General features: G+C 37.2%; 1 protein-coding gene across 1 annotated transcript in view; it reads left to right on the top strand.

Moving 5' to 3' along the window:
* Positions 1–14,443, top strand: part of LOC143817604 (uncharacterized) — a 31,460-nt gene that overhangs the window by 1,737 nt on the left and 15,280 nt on the right. The window contains exons 3-8 of the mRNA XM_077299094.1: positions 1,000–1,112; positions 3,351–3,570; positions 7,899–8,039; positions 8,153–8,293; positions 8,878–9,984; positions 11,376–11,516. Of these exons, the coding sequence (XP_077155209.1) occupies positions 1,000–1,112; positions 3,351–3,570; positions 7,899–8,039; positions 8,153–8,293; positions 8,878–9,984; positions 11,376–11,516 (1,863 nt within the window). The remainder of the gene's footprint in view (positions 1–999; positions 1,113–3,350; positions 3,571–7,898; positions 8,040–8,152; positions 8,294–8,877; positions 9,985–11,375; positions 11,517–14,443) is intronic.

Genomic DNA, 14,443 nt, shown 5'->3' with positions numbered 1-14,443 from the left:
GAACGGCAGAGATGGAACTGGTACGGAGAAGACCAAGGAGAGAAAAATATAATTTTTCATTTTGCCGGATTCTCCAGAAAAAATTTTTTTATCCTGGTCAATTGTAATTTTTGGTAAAATGTTGAGGTCAATTTGTTTTACTCGTCTCTAGTTGTGACCAATATTGAAGCTCCATTGAAGTGAATGGAGCTAGGGTGCAATACCACTCACAACCTGTGGTCAGGTGCGGCGCTGTTTTGAATTTTGACCAACGATTTTTAGTTTGCCCGAGGTGTTACCCGTTCATTAAATATTTTTCTTACTGTTCTTCTATTATGTAAGTATTTACCTTGCATCTAATCTCCACCAGCGGGAATGAATATGTTACTCGCCTTGTTTATAGACTACTCAGATAAACATCATTTATCAGCACCGGGAGCTTACATTTCAGGAATAAGTCTGGCATTTCCTGAAGTCCCGTGGATATTGTGACATGATACCTAAGAAGACGTTACCTGTGAATCCTCGTCTTCTTTGTAAATGTAAAGATAAATAGAAAAAAGTACAGAAAGCGACATAAAACCTACAGAGAGGAGAAGCGATGGTGCGATGTTCTGCTAGGAGGAAGTGACTCATCCTCCAGGCGCGGAGGAACGTAACGTGACCGGTCCGGTGATGTGCTTCATGCTGCTGATTGATGACTGTCACCCATTTTCCACTATTTGACACTGCCCCCGCCATACACAGACACACTTGCTTGTTTGGTTTTCCCACTGCATTATATGACCTCTGTCACCTGTGCCTGTCCCACGCACTTGGCCTCCGCACGGAAAGTGCAGCAAGGCGTGATGTATGGATGGTGTAGGGTGAAATGTGAACATCTCCATGTGTCTTGTTATAGTACGTGAGAAGCAGTGTATATCAGGCCGATAAGGTATTATAATGACCCGTAGATTATAACCGCGACGCCACGCTTTACCGTGTCTGATGTACCTGTTAACGCCTGTTTTGCCTCATCAGCTGCCAGAATATTTACAGCACAAGTCAGGGTGACAAATATGGACTACACAGATGGATACGCCAACAAAAATAGCCAAGAGTTCCAGGACTTTGAGAACATATTCATTACTCAGGTGAGAAAAGGCAGATTGTGACAGCATCAGAGATAGAAAGATGATAGATAATAGATAGATAATAATAAATAATAATTTTATTTATATAGCACCAACATATTCCACAGCGCTTTACAAATTAGATAGATAATAGATAGATAAATACGTAGATAGATAGATAATAGATAAACAGATAATAGATAAATAGATAGATAATAGATAAATAGATAATAGATAGATAGATAATAGATAAATAGATAATAGATAGATAATAGATAAATAGATGATAGATAGATTATATACTGTATAGATAGATAGATAACAGATAGATAATAGATAGATGATAGATAAATAAATAGATAGATAACAGAGAGATAATAGATAGATAATAGATAGATAGATATCAGATAGATAGATAACAGATAGATAAATAGATAGATAGATAGATAATAAATAGATAATAGATCATAGATAGATCATAGATAGATGATAGATAGATAGATAGATAGATAGATAGATAGATAGATAGATAGATAGATAGATATCCGTGGGATGGTGGCAGATCACGCGGATTCTATGTGGCCTGTGGGGGGCCGGTTATCACATCTGGTCTTCGATGCCAATACAGTGGAAAAAAATGATGGGAGAGGGAGCCTTCAGCTGACGCTCCCTCTCCCATCATTCTTCCTCTGCGTCTGAGCTCTGTGACAGAGGGTAGCACTGTGCTGAGCCGTGCAGATGATCAGGAGATGCTGAGTAGACTGGAGCTGTGGAGGAATGGGAGAGGTGAGTATTTATCTTTTTTTTTATTAATAATAATAATAATAATAATAATCTTTATTTTTATATAGCGCTAACATATTCCGTAGCACTTTACAGACATTATCATTTTTCATGTATAATGGACTATATGGGGCTCATAATACTGTATCGAGCACTATATGGGACCCATTTGGACTTTGTGGAGGACTATATGGTGCCCATAATAATGAAAGGAGCATTATATGGTACCAATACTACTGTATGGAGCACTATATGGAGCCCATTATACTGTAAGGAGGGCTTTGTGTGGCCATTATTCTATTTAGAAGGCTATGTGGGGGCCATATACTATTTAGAGGGCGATGTGGGGACCATTATACTGTTTGGAGGGCTATTATATTGATTGGAGTGCTAGTTCGGGGCCATTACACTGTATGCAAACAATTATACAGTGTGAAGGTTTTTGTGGGTTCCAAAATACTTTGTAGAGGGCTGTGTGGGGTCAGTATGCTGTCAGGACGGCTGGGTGGAGACCACTATACTGTTTCTAATGTGGTACTATACTAGTAGGGGCCATTATACAGTGTGGATGGTTGTATTGGGGCCATCATACTGAGTGGAAGGGTGTGTGGGGGCCATTATACTGTATGGAAGGCTGTGTGGAGGTCAGTATGCTGTCAGGACTGTTGGGTTTAGACCACTATACTGTTTCTAATGTGGTACTATACTAGTAGGGGCCATTATACAGTGTGGTTGGTTGTATTGGGGCCATCATCCTGAGTGGAGGGCTGTGTGGGGGCCATTATACTGTATGGAGGGCTGTGTGGTGATCACGGTTGAGGAATGATACCATGTGGAAAATGACTTTGTAAGGGCTGCAAAGTAGTGAGATATTCACTTTTGTGACTCCGCCAATTATAAAGGATTTTTTTTTTAGGAGGGGGCCCCCATGATTTTTATGTACGCCGCTGATAGATAGACACAGAGTTATGCCAGCCTTTTTATACCTCAGTAACAGACCGCCTTCTACCACCCTCCTGACCAGTCTCAAATGAGAGATTTCTCCTTTAAATATCTATATGTATGACCAATTATTGTAGAAGCTTCTTATCTTCGTGTCAGACATTTCCCGGAGGCACTGGCACCGCTGACACATGCGGCAATTATGTAGATGTGTGTTAACGCAGTAATTCAGCTTTTACAATAGTTCCTTATGAAGACAAATATTTACTGACATGATTCAGCCGTGAGATGATGACAGGTTATGTACACTTACTTTCTTGTGAAAGTGGCTACTCTGGATCTAAGCATGCGGCACAAATAAACCAAGGGTACAGAAGCATTATATATACACGCGATTCATCCTCTGTACATAGGTTACTCTAAATGATACTCCAGAGCTGAATTCACAATTCTGCATTGAAAGTAGGATTTATGCATTGGGCCGAATATCACAGGTCCTAACGTTCTGTCTCTCGATTATCTTTTAATTTCCAGTTACTAAACTCCCTGATCCCTCTTTTAAAAGACCTGATTAATTCTGGTCGAATGAGAGTGGTGGTGAACAGCCTGACCAATGGCAGCATCATTGTGGATTACGACATTATCACCAACGTCGCTGACAATATCACGTTGGAAAATGTGAGCGCAGAATTCACTGATTCCCTACAAAATAGCTCTACCCTGGTGATAGATCCGAGATCTTACACGTATAACGGTGCGTAGAAATATTGTGTTAGGAGGGAAGATACAGGCCCAAAGCCGGAGGCTGCACTACTGAGAGGTTGTCCTGCTCTGATTTCAGCCAGGTGCAAAATTGTCCTCCACCCTGACTTCATAGAGGCAGATACTTCTAGATAACACACAGACGATATGAATAAGAAAAATAAACGTTCTCATCAAAACCTGGCAGTAGTCTAGCATCAGACACTGGGCCTGTACTACTAAGCAATCATTGTTAAATACGATTTTTGTATTAAGGATTACACTAAGGGTTACTGATACCTTTCAAAGCTTACTGAAGCTGATCAAACTAATGAACATCTTTTCTAAATCAGCAACAAATACTGCCCACTGTGAACAAAAATATAACTTCTATAATAGTGCTCCTATATAAAAGAATATAACTACTATAATACTGCCCCAATGTACAAGAATATAACTACTATAATACTGCCCCTATGTACAAGAATATAACTACTATAATACTGCTCCTATGTACAAGAATATAACTACTATAATACTGCTCCTTAATAAAAGAATATAACTACTATAATACTGCCCCTATGTACAAGAATATAACCACTATAATACTGCCCCTTTGTACAAGAATATAACTACTATAATACTGCTCCTATATACAAGAATATAACTACTATAATACTGCCCCTATGTACAAGAATATAACTACTATAATACTGCTCCTATGTACAAGAATATAACTAATATAATACTGCCCCTTAAGTACAAGAATATAAACACTATAATACTGCTCCTATATACAAGAATATAACCACTATAATACTGCCCCTATGTACAAGAATATAACTACTATAATACTGCCCCTATGTACAAGAATATAACTACTAAAATACTGCTCCTATGTACAAGAATATAACTACTATAATACTGCCCCTATGTACAAGAATATAACTACTATAATACTGCCTCTATGTACAAGAATATAACTACTATAATACTGCTCCTATATGCAAGAATATATCTACTATAATACTGCCCCTATGTACAAGAATATAACTACTATAATACTGCCCCTATATGCAAGAATATAACTACTATAATACTGCCCCTATGTACAAGAATGTAACTACTATAATACTGCCCCTATGTACAAGAATATAACTACTATAATACTGCCCCTATATGCAAGAATATAACTACTATAATACTGCTCCTATGTACAAGAATATAACTAATATAATACTGCCCCTTAAGTACAAGAATATAAACACTATAATACTGCCCATATATACAAGAATATAACTACTATAATACTGCTCCTATGGACAACAAATTAACAACTATAATACTGCTCCTATGTACAAGAATAAAACTACTATAATACTGCTCCTATGTACAAGAATATGACTACTATAATACTGCCCCTATGTACAAGAATATAACTACTATAATACTGCCCCTATGTACAAGAATATAACTACTATAATACTGCCCCCTATGTACAAGAATATATCTACTATAATACTGCTCCTATGTACAAGAATATATCTACTATAATACCGCTCCTATGTACAAGAATATAACTACTATAATACTGCTCCTATGTACAAGAATATAACTACTATAATACTGCCCCCTATGTACAAGAATATAACTACTATAATACTGCCCCTATGTACAAGAATATAACTACTATAATACTGCCCCCTATGTACAAGAATTTATCTACTATAATACTGCTCCTATGTACAAGAATATATCTACTATAATACTGCTCCTATGTACAAGAATATAACTACTATAATACTGCCCCCTATGTACAAGAATATAACTACTATAATACTGCTCCTATGTATAAGAATATAACTACTATAATACTGCCCCCTATGTACAAGAATATAACTACTATAATACTGCTCCTATGTACAAGAATATAACTACTATAATACTGCTCCTATGTACAAGAATATAACTACTATAATACTGCTCCTATGTACGAGAATATAACTACTATAATACTGCTATGTACAAGAATATAACTACTATAATATTGCTCCTATGTACAAGAATATAACTACTATAATATTGCTCCTATGTACAAGAATATAACTACTATAATACTGCCCCTATGTACAAGAATATAACTACTATAATACTGCTCTCTATGAACAAGAATATAACTACTATAATACTGCTCCTATGTACAAGAATATAACTACTATAACACTGCTCCTATGTACAAGAATATAACTACTATAATACTGCCCCATGTACAAGAATATAACTACTATAATACTGCTCCTATGTACAAGAATATAACTACTATTATACTGCTCCTTAATAAAAGAATATAACTACTATAATACTGCCCCTATGTACAAGAATATAACCACTATAATACTGCCCCTTTGTACAAGAATATAACTACTATAATACTGCCCCTATGTACAAGAATATAACTACTATAATACTGCTCTCTATGAACAAGAATATAACTACTATAATACTGCTCCTATGTACAAGAATATAACTACTATAACACTGCTCCTATGTACAAGAATATAACTACTATAATACTGCCCCATGTACAAGAATATAACTACTATAATACTGCTCCTATGTACAAGAATATAACTACTATTATACTGCTCCTTAATAAAAGAATATAACCACTATAATACTGCCCCTTTGTACAAGAATATAACCACTATAATACTGCCCCTATGTACAAGAATATAACTACTATAATACTGCCCCTATGTACAAGAATATAACTACTATAATACTGCTCCTTAATAAAAGAATATAACTACTATAATACTGCCCCTATGTACAAGAATATAACCACTATAATACTGCCCCTATGTACAAGAATATAACTACTATAATACTGCCCCTTTGTACAAGAATATAACTACTATAATACTGCTCCTATATACAAGAATATAACTACTATAATACTGCTCCTATGTACAAGAATATAACTACTATAATACTGCTCCTATATACAAGAATATAACTACTATAATACTGCTCCTATGTACAAGAATATAACTACTATAATACTGCCCCTATATGCAAGAATATAACTAATATAATACTGCCCCTATGTACAAGAATATAACTACTATAATACTGCCCCTATGTACAAGAATATAACTACTATAATACTGCCCCTATATGCAAGAATATAACTACTATAATACTGCTCCTATGTACAAGAATATAACTAATATAATACTGCCCCTTAAGTACAAGAATATAAACACTATAATACTGCCCCTATATACAAGAATATAACTACTATAATACTGCTCCTATGTACAGGAGTATAACTACTATAATACTGCTCCTATGTATAAGAATAAAACTACTATAATACTGCTCCTATGTACAAGAATATGACTACTATAATACTGCCCCTATGTACAAGAATATAACTACTATAATACTGCCCCTATGTACAAGAATATAACTACTATAATACTGCCCCCTATGTACAAGAATATATCTACTATAATACTGCTCCTATGTACAAGAATATATCTACTATAATACTGCTCCTATGTACAAGAATATAACTACTATAATACTGCTCCTATGTACAAGAATATAACTACTATAATACTGCCCCCTATGTACAACAATATAACTACTATAATACTGCCCCTATGTACAAGAATATAACTACTATAATACTGCCCCTATGTACAAGAATGTAACTACTATAATACTGCTCCTATATACAAGAATATAACTACTATAATACTGCTCCTATGTACAAGTATATAACTACTATAATACTGCTCCTATGTACAAGAATATATCTACTATAATACTGCTCCTATGTACAAGAATATAACTACTATAATACTGCTCCTATGTACAAGAATATAACTACTATAATACTGCCCCCTATGTACAAGAATATAACTACTATAATACTGCCCCCTATGTACAAGAATATAACTACTATAATACTGCTCCTATGTATAAGAATATAACTACTATAATACTGCTCCTATGTACAAGAATATAACTACTATAACACTGCTCATATGTACAAGAATATAACTACTATAATACTGCCCCTATGTACAAGAATATAACTACTTTAATACTGCCCCTATGTACAAGAATATAACTACTATAATACTGCTCCTATGTACAAGAATATAACTACTATAATACTGCTCCTATGTACAAGAATATAACTACTATAATACTGCTCCCTATATACAAGAATCTAACTACTATATAGTTAATAAAATGTATTTCTGACTTATCAATATTCTTCTCTATATTTATAGTTTATTTATACATTTGTATATTTTATTTGTGCAGCTCAGAACAGCTGTGCGTCTGGGCTGAATGGATGCTCTGAGAATGCCACCTGCACACCATCCAATGGAACATACACTTGTGTATGCTTTTCTGGATTTGTTGACACCAGTCCCAGTGTCCCAGGGATCACATGTGAAGCAGGTACGGCTGAGCCACCGCAGCGGTGATGTATTTTAGTATTAGATTCACTGACAGAATGAGTTTACTCTTTCTTTTTAATGTCACGTTTGTTTTTATTTTATGATCATGTACAGATATAGACGAATGTGCCAATGCAAGCAGCAACAACTGCTCCCAGCTGGCGACCTGCACCAACAATGTTGGCAGCTATCAATGTCAGTGCAATCCAGGAACCACAGATAACAACCCCTCCATCCCCGGGCGGGACTGTGTAGGTGAGTACGGACACTACAGGACAAAAGATTCACAGTATTTTCATTTTCAAAACTTCTGCAGTGACGGTAGGAGACCGAGAATAGTAGGTGATGCTGCTTGGGTGGAGTGACCCTTTAAATGTGTTATCTGGGCTTTAAAAGGAAGGCAATGTGTTCAAAACAAAAAAACAACAACATGGAAACAATATTCAACGTTTATTTCTCCCACCTCTCCAGAGTTAGTGAAACACAGGTGCTAATTTGTCCCTGACACTGCCATCATCTGTACTCCAGTTCTGATATCAATGTAGATGAAGGCAGGTGAATAGACTGGGGATAAGCAGGGATTTCAAAACCACGTCCATGCAAAAAACTTTTCCCAGGAATGAAGAACATTTTCTAATAAAGTGAATTGCAAAGTATCAGAACTTTACATACTGGAAAAAAATATAAAAAAATAAATGTTTAGTTACTCTTTAAAGGGAAACTCTATTGTTGGAGTTTCCATATTGTGACATGCGCAGGGTTACGACAATATATCATTTTTATTTTAGTATGGTTGTTTTCTTATTTTACATTATTGCATATTTTATGATCATGTGCAGATATAGACAACTCTACAGAACTTTCTACAGCAAGTAGCACAATAGATACAGCCACAACCACTACTGCCACCACCACTACTACTGAACTTCCAGTTGGCACATCTATCAACTCAACAGGGACAAGCATCCTTCCAAGTTCTACATCTACATCAACAACAACAATAACACCTTCTTTAAGCTCAAGTATATCTGCAACAACGAATAAGACCAGCACTATCCTGAGCACAGCTGGGATCAATTCAACAGAAGCTTCTACAGCAAGTACCACATTACATACAACCACTTCTACCACCGCTACTACTAACACTGAACCAACAACTGGCACATCTGTCAACTACACAACTATAAGCACTGTTTCAAGTACTACATCTACAGAAATAACCAAAACAACACCCTCTTCAAGCTTAACCTCATCAGTAACAACAAGTAAGGCCAGTAGTAGTTTAAGCACAGCTGGAAACAATTCGACAGAACCATCTACAGCAAGTGGTACGGCTGAGACATCTGTCAGTTCCACAACGACAAGTGTTCCTTCAAGTCCTGCCACACCTACTGCTACAACAGCAACAATGCCATCAGTGACCACATTGCCAGCAACATCAGCAACAAGCACAAAATCATCAACAAAAACCACTACACCAACAAACACCACATCAACAACAGCAACAACCGCAACAACACCAACCACTATACCATCAAACACCACATCAACAGTAACAGCCGCAACAACACCAACCACTACACCATCAAACACCACATCAACAACAGCAACAACCGCAACAATACCAACCACTACACCATCAAACACCACATCAACAACAGCAACAACCGCAACAACACCAACCACTACACCATCAAACACCACATCAACAACATCAACAACCGCAACAACACCAACCACTACACCATCAAACACCACATCAACAGTAACAGCCGCAACAACACCAACCACTACACCAGCAAACACCACATCAACAACAACCACTACACCATCAAACACCACATCAACAACAGCAACAGCCACAACCACAAAGCCAACAACAACGGCGCCAACTACAAAGCCAACAACAAAGACAACCACAAAAGCAACAACAACTTCAGTTTCTGGTAAGTTAATAATACTGTCCTTTTCTCTGTCCCAGTCTGATGCTACACATAGACAGTACAGTATATAAACAACTTTTGTAAATAGTAAAATAGATTTCAGCAGTAGTGGTGTAAAGTGAAACTGAATTTTTTTTTTACTATGAGGACCTATAGTTATGCTCTGAATCCCCTATCATAATGTATCACATTTTCATAATATATCTTTATAGCAGTCAGATTTGGAACTCTGATACAGGATTCCCCATCTCCTGCATAAGCAGAGTTAATATATTCCATTGCATGTGGTCACCACAAGAGGGAGCTCACTCCATACTGTTTTTTTCATAGAGTTCAATGTATTATCAGTATGCAGTAAGCTCTTTAGCTCCCTCTAGTGGTGGCTAAACTCTGATCACTATCTACTATATAATTGTCTAAGGGTCACTTCCGTCTTTCTGTCTGTCCTTCTGTCTTTCTTTCTTTCTGTCTGTCACGTATATTCATTGGTCGTGGCCTCTGCCTGTCATGGAAATCCAAGTCGCTGATTGGTCGTGGCACAACGCCCACGACCATTGCCATGACCAATCAGCGACGGGCACAGTCCGGCGGCAAAATGGCTGCTCCTTCCTCCCCGCAGTCAGTGCCCGCTCCATAATCCCCTCCAGTCAGCCCTCACACAGGGTTAATGGCAGCGTTAACGGACCGCGTTATGCCGCGGTGTAACGCACTCCGGTAACGCAGCTATTAACCCTGTGTGACCAACTTTTTACTATTGATGCTGCGTAGTAGTCTTAAAGTATTAATTAATTTTATTTTATATAATTTTGCCCAGCATGGAAAGTGATAATATTTTGTAAATAGCACTTTATTTGGGGCTTTGTCTTAATTTCTTCATTTCGTTTTGCCTGCCTTTAGCTGCATTGATTTCAAAACGCAATTATTTGGAGTACTAATGCTGGCAGTGAAAGGGTCAGCACCGGTCTGCACCTCTGATCTGTGTCTGTAGATGATTGTTCTGCTTATCAGGACAATCTCGTGCAGTAGATTATCCCCAGAGTATTACACAGGTGCTCATCTGTCCCTGTCACTGCCATCATCTGTACTCCAGCTCTGATATCACTGCAGATGAAGGCAGGCGAATAGACTGGGGTATAGCAGGGGTTTGGGAAACCACTTATGTGTACATTTTTTTACGGAATGAAGAACATTTCCTAATAAAGTGATTTACAAAGTTTCATAACTTTGTATGCTGGACAAAATTATAAAAATATATATACGATTAGTTACTCTTTAAAGGGAAGCTCCATTCTTGTGATATCAGAAAAGTTATGACAATACATCATTTTTTATTTTAGTATGGCTGGTTTTTTTTATTTATTTCACATTGGTTTATATTTTATGTTCCTGCACAGATATAAATGAGTGTGACGCGGCAGATACTAACACGTGCTCAGTGCTGGCGACCTGCACCAACACTAATGGAAGCTATACATGTCAGTGCTACCCAGGAATTCAGGATCTCACCCCTTCCAATGCCGGACGGGACTGTTTAGGTGAGTGCAGCTTGGCATCTCTGTATTTTCACTGCTTCGGACTTTATTCGGGTGAATCGGCGTTACCTGTTCTGCAGAACTAACCAGTACAGATCAGAAAACCTTCATTTCTGCGCAAACCCTCCATTTACTAAAGCCTGTCCTTATACAATCTCATCAATATCTGCATGTCTAGAATTAGGAACATGCCCCTCCCCCTATAGACAATGGATAGAAAAGAGCCGAGGTCACCCAGCTTTGCATGACCCCTGAATGACAAACTATCCCTTAGCAGATTTCTTATATAGGAGTTTGGGAAAGTTGGGTTGACAACCCACGTGGCTGTGAAAACAGTAAAAAAAAAGGGGGATTATATTGACTCTACACTCCCCAGTAGGGTCTCTCATGGCAGCCAATCAGGGTCAGCCACTGTATTATACCGCCAGATAAAGTGTCGCCATGCAGGACTCCAAAAATGGCCAGAGGAGGGAGAAGATATAACATTTATAGTAAAGCTGAATAATACATTATTTTATTATTTTAGCCTGTTTTTTATCAATTGACATATTATAAAAAACAAACAAAAAACCCCCATATTAGTTAAAAAAAAAAGTACCAGCCTTTTTTGCCATTTTTGAGTTTTATTATTTAAAAAAACTATATTAGTTCAGAAAGCTACCAGCCTTTATTTTGTGGTTTATGATATTAAAAAAAAAAGCAGCGCGCTGTAGGTATCTCCATAGGACTTCAAAAGCATCATAAAACGCATGTTATAAAGGGAATGACAAAAAATGACTGTTAAAGAAGAAAAACAAGTAAAAACACAGAAAAAAATACTAAAAAAACAACAATGCCAGTAGAGGAAGCCTTAATGAAAAAAAAAATGTAAGTGAAGGAGGCCTTAGTGTATGTTCCCACAATGCATTTTTTGCAGAGGATTTGCCTGTGGAAAATCCATTCCGTAGTATTCCTTTGCCCGCCGTATTAATAAGATATTTCTAAATTGTGCTGGCTGACCTATCACGCAAGCACCCTCGCCGACACGTTTCATCTTTAATGTGGCTTCATCAGGGGTACAGGGGCTTATATCTAAGCAAAGGGTGAAATGTGGAGAAAATCATTCATTCAATGGGAACATTCCACTACATAAGGTCCCGTGGGAACGTAACCTATAGTTTGCACCAAACAGAGCCCGGATACAACTCAGGATGTATGCAATAATTAGTGATAATTATGGGTTTGCAATTGCCCTTTGACCTCTCTGGGAACTTTTAGACTATTTTAAGCGGCACGATTATTAGCGGATTATCGGATTTACTGTAGTAAATGAATAGACAATAATCATTCACATGAAAGGCAAGGCACTTCATGTTTATGACTTTTTTTTTCTGTATTCTTTGGGGTTATGAAAATGGAGGCTTTTGTGAACAAGAAAAACACTAGGCCTCATGAGGCAAAGGTGTTGCCCATAGCAACCAATGAACTCACTGCTTTCATTTTATAACCTGGGCTTGGGAAATGAAAGCTGGGATCTGATTGGTTCTTTTAGGCCTTTCTGTTTACCGTATATACAGGTTTTCTGTCACTGAGAAACCAACAAAACACGTTACAGAACCTGAACTAAAATACACTTACTTAGATATATCTCCTTTTATTAAACCCAAGTTTAATGCTGCCCACCTACCATGTGCCACTTGTGTCCACTTATATGTGAAAGTACAGCTCTAAGAGGGCCACAGCTGCTTCTGCACCTCTTTTACCTACACCCCTTGATTATATGACCAAGACATTGTAATTATGATGACATAGTGGCTTATTGCTCCTTTTTTTCCTTTGACCTAATTTACACCATTTTCTTTGCATTGATATTTTGCCGTCGTCTTAACAATTTTCTTCCTTTTTGGGTGTCAAACACAGAGAAAATGATGCCGACTGACTTTTACAAAAAGTGCAATTTTTTTTCTACCCAAACTACACTTCAAAGATGTCAGAAAAATTGTGCATTTTTTGTAAATCGGCGGAAATTTTTAAAATCTGCCGAATTCACAAAATGTTCAATGTTTCCTTGCATTAGGCACAAAATTAATAAATTTAGACAGAAAAATGACATTAAAAAGCAAAAATGATGAATCAGCCCCATAGATTGTGAAATAATAGCGGCATGAGGAGCGCGGATTGTCGTGTATCATAGATATTTCATGGCGGCCTGGATTTCCTATACCGGTGACTGTCTGCCCAGGTGTCGGGCAGTAGCTTTTGGCACGGCCCAGAGACCCTCCTACACCCGGCCTTCATCTGAACTTATTCTCTTATCCTTATTATAGAAGGTTTTCTTCCGTGAAGCTGAGTCAATATTTTCTTTATGTGAGTCTATTAGCACTAGGAGGATGACAAACATTCCCACAGTACATCCCGGACGATCCCCCATGTTATAACTACATGTACAGTGCTGGGACTAAACGTTCTATCTAGATAGCCTAAAATGAGGACCCATCTCACCCCATAGCTTCTCGTTACCCTATATTTATGTCACTGTTATGCTTTACCTTTACACATACGTATAATGTGTTTCAGCATGTGTTCACATGATCATATGTGGATAATGTGTTTATGTGTAATGTGTAATGTGTGTATATATATATATATATATATATATATATATATATATATATATATATATATATATAGTAGCTGAAGAGCCCGGCGTTGCCTGGGCATAGTAAATATCTGTGGTTAGTTATAGCACCTCACTTCTCTTATTTTCCCATCACGCCTCTCATTTTCCCCATCACATCTTTCATTTTCCCCCTCACATCTCTCATTTTCTCCCTCACACCTCTCATTCCCCCCTAACACTTGTCATTTCGACCTCACATCTGTCATTTTCCGATCACTCCTCTCATTTTGCACTCAACCTTTTCATTTTCACCTCACACCTCTCATTTTCA

Source organism: Ranitomeya variabilis, chromosome 3, assembly GCF_051348905.1.
Source record: "Ranitomeya variabilis isolate aRanVar5 chromosome 3, aRanVar5.hap1, whole genome shotgun sequence".
Lineage (NCBI taxonomy): Eukaryota > Metazoa > Chordata > Amphibia > Anura > Dendrobatidae > Ranitomeya > Ranitomeya variabilis.
This window is presented reverse-complemented; position numbering and strand designations above follow the sequence as displayed.